The 15616-nt window shown below is 32.8% G+C and overlaps 2 protein-coding genes across 2 annotated transcripts; one reads left to right on the top strand and one right to left on the bottom strand.

Annotated features, from left to right (window-relative positions):
* The first annotated feature begins 1649 nt into the window (after positions 1-1649).
* LOC112016034 (uncharacterized) lies at positions 1650-2491 on the top strand. Its single transcript, XM_024048525.2, has 3 exons — positions 1650-1869; positions 2016-2085; positions 2213-2491. Exons 1-3 carry the CDS (start codon positions 1728-1730, stop codon positions 2355-2357), a joined length of 357 nt encoding a protein of 118 aa, XP_023904293.1. The 5' UTR covers positions 1650-1727; the 3' UTR covers positions 2358-2491.
* A 1060-nt stretch (positions 2492-3551) lies between these two features.
* Positions 3552-7633, bottom strand: LOC112016035 (SNF1-related protein kinase regulatory subunit beta-2). The gene is made up of 5 exons (XM_024048526.2): positions 7422-7633; positions 6757-6941; positions 5642-5820; positions 5384-5546; positions 3552-4499 (listed from the first exon to the last, which is right to left on the bottom strand). Exons 1-5 carry the CDS (start codon positions 7423-7425, stop codon positions 4137-4139), a joined length of 894 nt encoding a protein of 297 aa, XP_023904294.1. The 5' UTR covers positions 7426-7633; the 3' UTR covers positions 3552-4136.
* Between the last annotated feature and the right edge of the window lie 7983 nt (positions 7634-15616).

Here is a 15616-nt window from a genome sequence, read left to right as displayed (position 1 = left end):
TTTTTTATATAATAAAACCGAAACCGAACTGAACCGAAACCAAACCGAAATTTTTGCAACAGTTCGGTCGGTTTGAAGCGGTTTTTTCGGTTCGTCGGTTTTTTGCACACCCCTAGGTGGTGGGTTAATTTTTTTCTCACCCGATTCCCGCGGGTCGGTTCCGGGTTGGGCACAAACCCGACTCGGACCGACCCATGGATAGCCCTAGTCTAGAGGTAATGTTCAACTACTTACAGATAAATTAAAGTTTGTATTTTTATGAATTCTTACACCATGTAGTTGACATAATCTTTTAAGTTCGTTATAATTGGCAGTGACACAAAAAGACAGTGGATATGTGATGGATCCTATTCCAATGGAACTTCAAGCTACTAATCAATATAATGGTGGTCTAATCTATCCAAAGGCGAACATGGTAGATATTGTACTTTTCTACCCTAAAAACTATTACAACTAATAATAATTTGATGATAGAGTAATGAAAATCGTACATGTAATTGATCTACAAGATTTTGAAGAACGGTTGTATACACTTTATAATTTACTATAAAAACACAACCAAAAAAAAGGAGAAAGGAATAAATAGTCTTGTATACAATCGTTAAGAACTTCGCAAATGATTTGAAAACGTTTAAAACGATATCCTTCTTGAAATTAGGAGTGTAGTAAGGGAACATACTGAACATATGAACAAAAAGGAAGATTAGATATAAAAAATTATTAAAATAAAATCGACAATAGCACCCTCATCTCAAATCCAAGACATTAATTATTTCTAGACCTTGATTTGTTTGCACAAATCAAGTAGATGCCTCGGTCTAAAAGCAAACAGATGGGTCGACGATAATCGGGTTGTAACAATGCTGAGAAATTTGTAATTGATTTCTCAGATAGTTAAATATTTTATAATCACACGATTCTAATGACACGAAACCTATGTAATTTATTTATATATATAAAGTTAGGATTAAACTATTTATTTAAAATTAATAGTTAAGAGCTTCCTCAACAAAATAAATAAATAAATAATAGTTAAGATTTGATTGGGTACCTTACCAAAAAAAAAAAGGTGTGGAAATTGTAGAATTAGCCTAGATTAAAATTAGTGAATTAAATTGCCATCCCTCCCTCATAAACAAATGTTTTGATGGGTCAGTTACATTCATCGTGACATTAAAACAACCCATAATAGTCCCCCATGAAAATTGAGCTCCTTAAAAAATGGAAGGAAAAAAAAAAAATTCTTCAGAGACCATGTGGAAAAATCATAATAGGACTTCCAAGTTTCTTGATTACTCAACCAGATGACATGAAATAATCCCTTATTTTATTTTTTTTCATTATATAGTTTCAGTCTATGACATCCGCTTATGATGATTGTGCTATTTATTATCAAACTAAGACATCAATTAGTTTTTAGTTGTAGATGAAGATCGATGCTCAGATCTTTTATTCAATCATCAAAGACTTTCCAAGTTGAATTAACTGGAACACCTGATACACTAAAAGTACAGGATATGTAATGACTAGTTTTGTCCATTCACTCTAGCAGCAAATCTACACCACATATCCGAAGAGAGAGATTCACTTTGGGGCATGTTGGTCATATATTGGTCACACAAGGTTATTGTAAATATCAGTCCCCACCACATCCATATCCAGAACTAATATATGTGATGGTCAAGAAATGAGCAAAAAAAGCATACAGGAGTTCCAAGAAGAAAAAAATGGCAGCCCAAATGACACTCTCTTCCTCTCTCAGCACCCAGTTTCTACTCCCACCTAAACCATCATTATCATCCCCTTTCTCTTGCACTTACATTTTACCAAAGACAAGGGTCCATCAGTTCAACATATGTGCAAACTTGGGTAAGAGATATTCTCTTATTATTGTTATTTCACCATATTTAACTGCATTTTCTCAATTTTCATTGTTATTGTTTTCTTTTGTTCAAATCTTGAGTAAACTTAGACTGAAATAATAACTTGAGAGGTTAAAATTTTGGTTTTGATAGGTGGTGGGGAAGGAGAAATCAAAAAGGAAGGAAAGAAGAAATTCATAACTAGAGAAGAAGAACCACAACAGTAAGCCTTCCACCCATTTGTAATCTTTGCTTTAATAATACAACCAAGTTGATCTTCAACAAAACATGTCATTGGCATTGCTAATGGTTCAAATTGGCAATAATTGAAAGGGGTTTGCTAATTGCAGGTATTGGCAAACAGCAGGAGAAAGGGAAGGGGAGAATCCCATGATGACTCCTCTTCCTTACATTATCATATTTGGAATGGCTACACCTTTTGTAATCTTAGCCATTGCTTTTGCAAATGGATGGGTTAAGGTCCCTGTTCGATGATTTGATTGGGACTGTTGATGCAAGCAGCAGTGTTACATGTCATGAATGCTCAATCTTTTTAGAAACCAACAATTCTCAAAGCATATGTTCTTCAACAATTGCTTGAATATGTATTGAGTTTTTTTTAGATGAAACGTAGCAAGTAAATTACTATAGTTATTTGACAGTAATAACCATTTCATACTAGTTACATGTCCACTTGATCTTGCTTAAGCACAAATTTTGATGACAGCAGGGCAACAAGCACAAAAGGATTTCTTGACTTGTCTACCCTTTACTGCAATTGATAGTTTTAACAACTTTCTTTATGATTAAATTTGATTCAAATAGGATGGTTTAGGCAGCATGTGAAAAAGGAGAGAAAATCCTTCTAATTGATGACAAAAATCTGCTTTCACTGTCACCAGTTACAAAATTGATGATGCATCTGCAAGTCCTAATTTATCCCACTTTGTATATTGCATAACAATATAACTAGATCTTGGTTGTCAAGGATTCTAATGAAATTCAAATACACTTCTTTTTCTTTTTTTCTTTTTTCTTTTTTTGGCCAAAATGCAAGCACAGAAGAAATGGTAATCTTCATAAACGTTGATTGCTCATATTTTAAAGCGTGTGCAACATATAAACTTGATTAAATTTGTGCAGAATTTAAACTAAGATAGAATAGGCTTAAGATTCTAATCATTTCAAAGAAGGCCATTGATTGAAAATTTTAGTTGAACAATATAACATGGGTTTCCCCCACCGCCCAACCAAAAGAAAAGGGGTTAAGGTTAGCTCCATACCGGTTTGGAAGAATTTCCTCCAATTGATTACGTTGCAGTTTATAAGATTATTCATGTATATTACTAAAACAAATCAAGTGATGCAGTAAAAGAGTCATATTATTAAAACTACATATAGATGCTTTTTTCAATTGCCACATAATGGGCTATAGGAAGATACTTCCAAACTAGTTTGGAGCTAAACCTTTTCCAAAGAAAAGGCATAATAGGGCTACATATCTCTACTCTTAGTCATTATATTAAGTCACAAGCCTCTCATATGAAACCAAACCATGCTTTCTATGAATGGATGTCATCAAATGCCATCAGATTCAAAGTGATACCATACACTTGGGTTATACTCACTAGTGAAATCTCGCAAATGCAGTCATATTACAATTTTTTTGGAAGTCTCCTCACAAATAGGAAGCTCACAAATGAAATTAGAAAGCATATAATTATGTCCAAAAATGAATATCAATTACACCAATGTTATATAACAAAAGATCCTATTTCTTTACTTAACTCCTTTCTCAGCCCACTAAATCAATGATACTAAATCAATGAAAATAGTTAGGCCAAATTACTAATTTAGTCTTATAACCATGGGGTAAAGTTTAATATGGTCAGCCAAGTATTAATTGTGTTAATTTCATCCCTCAACTTTCAAAATCAATTAAATTTCATCTTTACATCTCATCTTCATTTAAATCATAATAAAATTAATGGATGTGGTTAATTGAAATTAAAATGGAAATTATACAAATTCAAAATCAAACAAATTTTAACTATTAATTTTGTTGAAATTAAAATGGAGAGAAGGATGACAATGATTTGATTTTACAAGTTGAGGGACTAAATTAACACCATTAATAATTGAAGGATTAAATTGAACTTTGTCCAACAGTTGGAGGACCAAATAATTTTTCCTAACCAAAGTCACTAATGTTAAATAAATCTAAATCTTGAAATATATAAAGGAAAAATAAGAAAAGTTCATGGTGGTTTGGTTTTAAAGGCGGGGCTTGTATAATATTGTGGTAATATATTTATCAGCAAACCTCTCTGTAGAGCTGACTGTCACATACTGATCTTCATTTTCTTTGTGACCGTATAGATGATTTACTTGTGAAAATTGAGGCCTTGGCAGAGAATGGTAAACATCAAAGGAGCATGATGGCATATCCAAAATCACTTCCTCTAGCTGTGGCGGTAGTTCTGGTGGTTGAATCTCGCAAATGTTACCTTCTTTGGTTCTATAATAAAAATCTTTGTCAGTAAAAAATTTGTTGTCATAACTTGAAGGTGGGGAAGGAGGAGATTCAAAATCAGACAGATTTGCAAAACCATTTGCAGGCGCTTGAAGGACATCCTCCTACAAGTGAAACCAAATTAGATTAAATAATGATTTAAATCCATTGTAACAAGCTAAGAATCCAACTCCAGAAAGGCATTCAAAATCTGAAACATTAGAGGGAGAAAATTAGAATTTCTTATGCAAAATCACCGAATGGAAATAATAGCTGAAAAATATCAACAGATGTAAATTAAGTCCCAACACTTTTGAATTACAGCTAAGCACAAAATTTAAAAGATATCAACAATATACATTTGATTATACCATCGCACTAAAAGGGTGACTGGATAAGAGTGGAAATGATCAAGATAAAGGCTTTTGTGCCCCTTTTGCTAACTGTGTAGCAATAGCATCAATTTTCCTTTCATCTTTACCTCATGGATAAACAAAGGACTAGGAGTTTTAGGAGGGAGTTCAAATGAAGATAAAACATAAGCTAAGTTCCGGATCAAAACTTGTCATGACAATATCATGTAATTATAAGGGACCAGAAAGAGAACTGGTACTTCCATCAGAGTGTTCAAACAAAGGAAGTATAGAGACCGAGACTCTTATATGATGCAGCCTTATTTTATTTATTTATTTATTTGGCTGGAAGTACTTTCAAAGGAAAAGACATGCTATCACATATGAACAATATACTGAATCCATAGTAATTGTATCCCTCAGGCAATAGGAGGGACAAACAATTTAGATATTTAATTTTATCATACGGGATATGCTACCTAAAATGCTATTAACATTGTTCTCATTGATATAACAGATGTGTAACATAAGTGAAAGATAAAACATTGTCAATAACAAGAGAGTGTGTTTGTGTGCTACCACAACTAATATTATTAATGACAAGAAATATTGTATCATTTTGTAAATAACACTCAAATAAAGAACCATAAAGTTACCAGCAAATATAAGATATTATAGTGATCTCCATAATTATCACAGATCCAATCCAAGTTTGAAGCGTATGTCAACACTCCATCAACAATAAAACAGTAGTAATGGATTCCAACTGGGAGCGCCATGGTTACTGTTGCATTTTTTACTGCATGTTCCAAGAACTCCCTGGTTTGAAACAAAAGAAAGTTTAGCGTGTCAAATTATAAAGTGGAAGGATAAATAAAAATCTAATAGGAACTTGGAAAAGAAAAGTAATTTACATAGTCTGCCAGTTGCTCCATGACCCCACGAGACCTACTGAATTGCCACCATAGTTCCATGTGATCTTGACAAAAATCAATTTTCCAATGAGTTCTGCTTTACTATTTGTGCTTTGTGGCAATGCATGCACTTGGGACTGTATAAACTGACGAAGTGTTGGCATGGGAGTCACAAGCACCTATAAGAAAACTATTATATAAGCCAATATCCATATTAAAGTGTCTGTGAGTGTTTGTGCGTGTGGAAACCAAATTTCATAAGAATTAAAGATCTTATGGGCTGTCAGTGCATCTATAACTATAAGAATGAGTATTATATTTTGGATGAAGCACTGAATTTATATGAAGAAAAGAATGCAAAACAAGAATGAATCTTTTAAATGTATACTATAACCAGATTTCTTGACTGTCCTCAAGTGTGTCTCTCTATGCTTGTGGAAACCAAAATTGTATAAAGGGTCATATGAGCGTTTTTTTTCATATGTATAGCAATAACTCAAATTTGCTAGCTATCCACTTTTAGCATGGTTAAACAGGGGTACTTACTCTCCAGAGATGTTCTTAACTTCTTATAGTAGTCTTTAAAATAATAATTTTTGAAATACACTCCTATTTGTTTTGTTATATGCACCATAAAACCTGCTTTTTTTATTAACTACCGAATAGGAAAGGAACATACTCCCTGAGAAAACAAAACCAACTAGATTAGTCCAAAGCATCTACAAATAGGTTTCACAGCTTGACAATTCATCCTAATTTTGCAGCATGTAAGATCTTATATCTTTTCATCCAATTTCCCTCAGCAAATGCATAGGAAACTTCACATGAACCATCAAACTAATAATTGTCAAATAGTCAAAGAAGTGTAAAGAAACTCCACATAACACTGTATAACCACATATCCCACTTCCCATATACATAAAGAACCACACTTTTCAATGAATTAAAGTAGATACCTCTTTTATTCCCTAAAATTCCAAATTCAAATAACTGCTATTGATATTATCAAACAAACATGTGCTATTTAAAGATTTCTTTCTCCACAACTTTTTAATATAATAAAATGCATAAGGACTAGATGTTTCTGAAAATTAAAATTGGAGAGAAAAACTGACCTCTGGATTAAAAATGAAAGGTGACTGGTAGGCTATGTGGTTATGGGGGGGACAATGAACAATGGGCATAGGCACCATCCCATAACCTTGTGTTGAGTCTATTAAATGGTCATGGTTGTCTTCCAAATTCTTAGCTCCAGAACAGCCTGTTCCATCGTTTCTCACGCCAGCATTATTTCCCATTACTGAAAGCAAACAATCCCAGCTATATTATTGTCATAATCAGCGAAATCAGGATTCAAAACCATGTTTTTATCACAGAACAATAACATTCATTGATCATATAAAAAATAATAAAAATCAGTACTTTCATAAAAAGAATAAATTATGAAAACAAAAACTAATGGAAGTAGAAAAAAAATTACTATCCCCATCAACCGAAAAATTAGAAGAATAAAAACTGTTGAAGTACAAAAATGTATCAAAAAGAAAAAAGAAAGAAGAAAAATGCAAAGAGCAATGAAAACCACGCCTATAAACTAAAAACGATAAACAAAACAAGCCCACGAACAAAATCAATCAAATTAATTGAGGGAAACCAGAAGAGCACAAAACCAAACGAAAAAAAAAAAAAAAAAAACCCATGAAAATATACAAGGTTGGAAACAGAAGAAACCCATAAAGAAGAAATTAAAGAAATACATAAGTCTAAGTTTGTGACATACCCATCTCTGCAAAAGAACCACACTAATACAAGGGATTGGCTGAAGGGATGGTAGCATTATTATTTGTTGGTGTGGTCTTTAAAATCTCTCTCTAAGCTCTGCACTGTACAAGGACTCTGAATCGTGTGAATAACATCAACAGTGGCATTGTATAGTTCTTCTCCCATGAGTTGGGAAGATTCTTTTTCTTTTTCTTTTTCTTTTTCTTTTTCCTTTTTTTTTTTTTTTTAACTCAAAGATTCCATGTTTACGGGGTTCGACTTTGGGTTACAATCCTATTTTACTAGGCATTGCATCCATCGGTTCTAGATAATCATACCGGACTAGTACAGTAGTACCACACTTCACTATACAAAATTACCTTTTTAAGCCTATTTGCAAATTGGAATTCTAAATATTGTGTTAAGAAATTGGATGGCAATGGGGTAGGAGGAGACCGAAGGATAGGATATTTGTCTCCACCCTGCATGGTTTTGTCTTATTCTATCCCCGTCCCGCCCCGCCCCGCATGATGAGAAAAACTTTTTAACTCCATCCCTGCCCTTTGGGGCCCCGTGAAGCCTCGCCTCTCCTCACCTCGTAAAACTCTACTTTTTGTTAATTTGCCCTACAACTAATACAATTTTTTAATGGAACCTATTTCATTAATAAAAATATACTTGAAATTACCACTAAATTTATTCCATCAAATCAAATCAATTTTTAAGAAAAAAAAATTGAATAATATATCCAAGCGTTTAACAAGATAATCACAAAAAAAAAAAAAAAAAAAAAAAATCTCATAGTATAACACATAACAAAATAAAGGCAAAGAACCACATTGGGTAGAATAAAATAAGCTAATATTGATATGTTTAAATAGTAGGGTTTTAGGGTATGAAAAATTTACAATTATAATCCTTAGCAACGCGGGGCAGGACAGGGACAAGGAGGGGCGGGTTGAGGTTGATCTAAAAAGTCTAAACCCATCCTCGCCTTGCCCTGTGGTGCGGGACTAAAATCTTACCACATTCCCGCCCCACCACCTTTGTGGGGTTGGGAAAACCCGCATAAGGCGAAACGGAGAAGGGTGGGTTAAGCAGAGTGAGGCAAAATTGTCATCCCTATTGAGAATGGTGATGTAAGAATGATTTAGTGGACTAGGTTGTATTTTGCTCTCTCTTTATTTTTTTATTTTTTTTTATTTCCCAATGAGTTTAGGGACATAAGGGTTGTCCAAAGATCTACTAAAACGAACCCACCCTCTCAATTTGATTCAAATAGTTGGGATTTCAGTGGTTTTAACCATGGTTTTAAAGCTTGGAATAGTCAAAGAATTGAAAAAGGGTTCAATTTCTAGTTGAACCATCCATTTTTACTAAATTGACTTAGGGTTTGGTTCACAATTGAACTAGTCGATCCTATCCAATTTTTAAAGCCATGGTTCGGTTGGCAAGAGGTAGTCAACGACAAAAGTCCAAAGTTCTGAAACTGACCTTTAGTGAATTGAGTAGGGTTTTCCCTACTTAGGAATTCGATTCGACTTAATCCTTTCAACGCAAACGCCCAAAGTGAGATTTTTTATGAGACTTTTGTCCAAATATGGAAAAGATCACGAGATCATTTCTACCTCTCCCTATCACCACTAGCCCCCGACCATGATGTCATTGTCAGAGCTGCAACTACTATCGCCTTTAGCCGGTTTCCATCAAATTCGACCACAATTGTAGACATCTAAACAATTAAGTCATCATTTCTGTTCAATTGATGGTGGTTTCTACCACCCCCCCCCCCCCTAACACCACCAAATTATGTCAAGTTGGGTGTTAGGTTGAGTCCAAACTCGACTTGAATTGACTTATGTACACTTTTAAACATAACATTCTACTTAAGTGTTGATATAGCCTGTTATGACTAATTGGAAAAAATAAATAAATAATGCCATTGATGGACCTAGGTGAATGAGTCGTTACTTTAATCACAACAAGTTATGTCAGCAATTATAAAAATTAAAAAAAAAATGTAAAAAATATTGTGTTTCTAACATTACTATTACTAGTAAGTTGCCCGTGCAATACATGGATAATATTGTAATGTTTTATGTAATATATATATATATATATTAGAGAATGTTATACATATATCATAGCGTATTTTTTATAAAAATTTGTTAGTAATGAGTTTATCATAAGAAGCAACAATTATAAATTACACACATATATCTATTATAATTATTCTATTCAAGTAATGAGCAAAAAAAAAAAAAAAAAAAACAACAACAACAACAACAACTACTACTACTACTACTACAACAATTTTGGAGTAATATTGTATAAAAATAGTTGATAAAAGCATATTAATCCATTTCATATTATTGATCTTTATTATGTGATGTAAAAAAGAGCTTCATTACAAAATCTTTTTTTGTTGTTTCTTCAATGATTTGTTATTGTGGTATGACAATGCTTGTAAAGCTTGTTGAGGAGTTTGTTATCATCATATGTTTCTTCATCTTCAACATTTGAAGTTTGGTTCGACCCTATTTGTTTAATTTTTTAGCTTTCATCACTTTTTTTCTTTTGTTGCATTATTTGTGTTAATCACTAATGAATTGGCATTTGAAGATTCTTAATTGGATCTAACAAAGTTTGGACCTTCGAATTTGTTGTCGTTAAGATTTTTCATAGGTATTTGCATTCATATTAAATTTCAATGATATGACAGTTTTTTGTAAATGTTTATATATATATATATATATATATATATATATATATATATATGTTTGTGTGTGTGTGTGTGTGTGTGTGTGTTAATTTAGGAATAGTGTAGCAAAAGGGTTAATATAGCATATTGGATTGTGTATTTTTCTTTTCTTCTATATCTTTTTGTCATTTGAAGGTGCATAAAAACTCTTAGCAATTGTGTAATTTTCAAAACTATACTTTAGATTAAATTCATTCAAATGAAGTAGGAAAAATCATTTTATTTTTTCCAAAAATTTTCTTCAAATTATGTGGGATTCCTTCTCCAATATCAATTTGCATATGAGGAATTTAATATATATTATGACCAATAGTTTTATAATAATTTAAATAAGTTGTACCTTAATTTGTTTTTTAGCAAGATCTCTTGCAGATTCATTTAGGATTTTCTCAAAATCTCGATCAAATATCACAAAAGTTATTTTGTCAGTTGTATTAAAAACTTCAATTTGAATCCTATATCTGAAGTAGTTTGTAATTGTATATCTATTAGTTATAGTGAGATGAATATATTATATATATTTGGAGAGTATGTAGTTAATGTGAGTGCCTCTAGCCTTGGGATAGAGAGATTTGTTTTTATTTCACATTTTGCACACCAAAATAATCCTGATTATGGTTTGATCTTCCTCCACAAAGCATGCATGAAATATAATATCAACCCATTGTTGTATCAATCTTGCTTATTGTTACAATTCCCTAGTAGTTCACATCCTGCAATGAACTTTGAAGCTAATATGTATTATTTTTTAATGTAAATAATATGATGTATTATTATTTTTTCATGTAAATGATGAGTATAATTTGAAATGATTAACAAACATGTTTTCTAAGATCCTATTCAATGTATTTTATCTCTTTTATTGTCTTCATATTCTTTAAAGATAAATCCTGAAAGCTCAATTATGTGTTAAAACACAAGAACTGTTCAGACTCCCAAATTAAAGATTGCAACTCGATTGATTTTACTCTAACTTAAACTAAGTGCGAAATAGAGTAAATGCGAGCGAAGAAACAATAAAACTACTCTAAGCCATATTCATCAAAACATAGCAATAAAATGAAAGCTAAAAGAGTAGGGAAGAAGAATGTAAACACAAGATAACACGCTGATGTGTTATCGAAAAAGAAACTGAAGTACTCGGCGTAACTCTTTGTAATGAGTTGCATTCAAAAATAGATGCCTTGCAAAATATTAGGCTATCGTCAACAAAGAAAAGATGTGAGAGCTTTGGTCCTCCACGACATAAAGCAATTCCTTCCATATTTCCTTCACGCACTGAGTTTTTTATCAATGCTGACAAGCCCTCTACACATAAAAGAAAGAGAAAAGGTGATAAAGGATCCCCTTGACGAAGACCCCTTGATGGTACAATATGCCCCCTTGGGCTTCCATTAAATTTTATAGCATAAGTTACAGATGTGACACATTGCATTATTAATCCTCTCCACTTTACATCAAAGCCCAATTTCTCCATGATTTTATCTAGGCATTTCTATTCCACCCTATCATATGCTTTACTCATATCAAGTTTTAAAGCCATCTCTCCCAACCTCCCACCCCCCCCCCCTCCTTTTTTTTTTTTTTTGTTTATGTGATGCATGGTTTCAAAGGCTATTAGAACGTTATCAGTAATAAGTTTATCATGCACAAAAGCACTCTATGTGTCACTAATTATTGTAGGGAGGATCCTTTTTAGTCTATTAGCTATAGTCTTAGATGCAATTTTATACACCACATTACATAAACTAATAGCCTAAAATCAATAACCAGTTTTGGCTCCTTTATTTTGGTGATGAGGACAATGTGTGTCATTAAAGTTGGGTGGGAAAACACCAAGGTTTAGGAAATCAAGTACCATATTAGTCACCTCCACCCCACATGTTGGCCAAAAATGCTGGAAAAAGAGTGGGGGCATTCCATCTGGACTAGGCACTTTCAGAGGGTACATTTGCTTCAATGCATATCCCACCTCCTTTGTTGTGAATTCCTCAAGTAACATCTGGTTCATTGTAAAATTTCATGTATTTGCATTTTTTTATCGATAACTTGATATTTTTTTTATTAAATTTTGCTTGATTTAAGTTTCTTAATCAATAACCTGAACAAAATTCCTAAAGCCACCACTAATGAAATGTCATGCACTTATGCTTAGAGCCGTGCTGCTTGTAAATAAAAATTTTATTATGTAATTACTTTCGGTGTTGAATACAAAGCTTTCTTAGGTCATATGTTACTTTTAGTAATTGTTTTCTATTTTGTGCATCTAAATTTATGTTTATTTAATATTGGAATATGTCTTTCATACTTTACCTTGAAGAATAGTTTATGATGCTTGAAAAAAAAAAAAAATATATATATATATATATATAGAGAGAGAGAGAGAGGGATTCATGGAAACTGTAGGGTCAGTTTTTGCGGCCCATGCCCAAGGAAGTATGGATCAGGAGCCCACCGAGCCCAAAACAATAAATTTTGTAGAGAATGGGTGAAAGGGCTAGGCTAATAATGAAAACAACAGTATTAAACAGCAACCCCAATGGGAGGATTTGAATTAATGTCTTCTTGGACTAATATGAGTGCTCTGTCCGAAGAGATGCTTTTCATTGATAGTCTAGGGTTACAATTCCTGGAGCTACAATAATCAAATATCTCTCCCTTCTCTTTCTCTCCCCTCCTATCAGAGGCACCCTTCCCTTATATAGCATTGCCTTCTTCCATCTCCTCCGTCCACCTGTTCATCATCCAGGCACTCACTTGAGTGTATGTCCCATCACCCCACTTTTAGCCTTATGTGAGTGGCGGTAGCTGAGAATGCACTGTTCAGGGGTCTTATCCACATAAATGCGGCCAGGAAGGTAGGTGCCTTGCATTAAATGTGGTGGTTGAAGTATGCCTCCTAGATATTTCTCTGTTCCCGTTATCTTCATGTGTGTCCGAGGTTCCTCTCCCTCTAGACACTTGTCAAACAGATCATTTGAACCTCCCAAGCTCGTGTTGGGTCAAACCTCTTCGGATCCGAAAATGTTGGACTACTCGGTCACATGATTACCTCCTCGGATGGCACACGTGCTCGTCTCAAGGCACTCCCTTTGACGTGGGCCTCTAACTGAAGGTCACACCTCCTCGGACGAAGAGTGTTCCTCATTCAGGGCCTTGGGCCCAATAAGTTGGGTTGGGTTTTCTCCCCCCACAGAAACCAATGTTAAGGAAAAGCATACGCTGCATACCTTAAGATGTCATTCTTCTTTTTTGCATGTTTGAGATTTTTTGTATAATAATTTTTTGCACTTTATTCTTGGGTTGGTGACAAATTCCTGAATGGTGCAGCATGCCTAGATTGGAACTTCAAACTAACATAAATCCTATAATTAAATAATAATAATAAATAGAACAAGAAACATGTCAGGTCTAAAAGATAATATGCCTCTATTGGCTTGGACTCTCAAGTCTCCATCAGTTAATACATTATCTAGTAAAATTTAGATTGATCCAGGGGAAAATATGCTTTTGAGTTTTGCTGATTTTTTTTCCCCTATCTTTTGGGCGCTTTACTCTTACCTAGTCACATGGTTCGGATTTTTGCAAATTGCTCCAAGTCTTTTGAGTATTAAATCAATAAAAAGAGAAGGAAGGAAAAAAAAAAAAAAAAAAAAAAAATTTCTTAAACGCCTAGATGAAGCAACCCACTCCCAGGCCTCCTTTAGAATAAAAATGATGCAAAATGTATGGTAAGAAATCAAAAACATCATGTGATAATTTTTTTTTTTTTTCTAAAGTAGCTATCGATTACTTTCCATGACTGCACCTATGAAGCTATACTAACTTTTTGAAAGAGAATATGTACTACAAATATATGCCTACTTGAGAATGCTTTGATTACCCCCATTAATGTGAAGAAAAAGTAGCGAGCTAGAGAGATACATGTTGTACCACTAGAGCAAAGTTCGGTGGGGAGGTGGGAATCTCTTGTTATCTATCCAAATCCTTTATAAGAAGTTCGAAGTAATGTAGATGCTAGCAAATCCTAAGTTTAAAATTTCATCTTTTAGGTGGGTTCTACTTAACTTAAGTGATAAGGTCTGGAGTTTGAATCTTACTTATACAAAAAACCAATTAGAATCTTAGTCTGATGATAAAAAACAATCATAATAGAGCGGACGCTATGGATTGAAACTCAATTACATCTAAAAAGAAAAATCATCTTTTAGCCTTTTAAAACATGTGAGTGAGAGCTTAATGAGTGTGATGGGTGATCTTCTACTTCAAGAATCATTATGGGCTCATTGTGTGTAGTGAAGTCCAATTCAAATAGAAATGAATTCTGGGCTTTTGGGCTCAATCGGTCTAGCAAGATAGAATGGACTTTGAAAACATTTTTTGTGTAATAATGAGTGGGTCCAATTCTTTTTAAGATTTTTGGTAAAAGCCCAACCCATATAGGGCCTAAAAAATCCTCTTACGCTCTTTCTTTAGTGGCCAATTTTAATTTTTCCTATGTGTCAGCAATTCTTGCTAACATATCATAATTTTCTCAACGATGCCATGTGTGGCATTTGGGGAAAAAAAATAGTTTAGTTTTTTTTAAGTACTTTTTTAACTAAAAATATTCTATTATTTTAAATATACATTGACAAGTAGTATTGAGTTTTAATATTCATATTTTATTTAGTTAGTAGGTGATATGATAGTTTCTTAATAAAACAAAAGGAGATTCCAGTTAAAAAAGTATAAGAGTAAGCCATACTTAAAAAAAAAAATAGAAAAAAAAGAAAAAAAACCCTAAACAAGTATTATTATGATAATTTTTATTGTTATCTTTCTATAATATTATTTCATTATCCTCTCTTTTTGATGAATCTAGTGTTCATTTGGGAAATTTTCATCTAAATTTTATGTTATATTTTTTCATATTTCTAATAACAAATTTATCAGGAAATTCTATTTTAAATTCAACTAATATTTGTATTTCTCTCTCCTTATGTATTATCTTTTTCATATCTAGATTTATATTTCTCTAGGTTAAAAAAGATTTATTAATATAAGAAATATTATCTACAGTATAAAATTATACAATAACAATAAAGAAGAATAAATACTCACAACTCTCACGAAAAAAGTCTTAGCTCTAGATTCAAAGCAAGAATATATATATATTAACAATTCTCCTACAATTACAATGAAACATTCATCAAAACTTAGATATGGTCCCCTCCCATTCACATTAATCTATACGCACAAAACTAAAACATTCCTTATGTTGCATTCCCCAACACCGGTTGGGTTTCTTGATCTCATATCTTCTTTCAAGATTAAAGGTTTTTTAAGCTCGAAAAAATATTTAATTAAATAAAATTCAAGAATTATATTAAGATCTTTTGTCTTGTAGTCAAAATAAAATTTAGTGCAAAAGATAATCCAGTTAGGGTTTCATGTGACACTGCTTTATTTGT

This window comes from Quercus suber, unplaced genomic scaffold (assembly GCF_002906115.3).
Source record: "Quercus suber isolate HL8 unplaced genomic scaffold, Cork oak 2.0 scaffold_337, whole genome shotgun sequence".
Lineage (NCBI taxonomy): Eukaryota > Viridiplantae > Streptophyta > Magnoliopsida > Fagales > Fagaceae > Quercus > Quercus suber.
The sequence above is the reverse complement of the archived record's forward strand: the minus strand, read 5'-3'. Positions and strand labels throughout refer to the sequence as shown.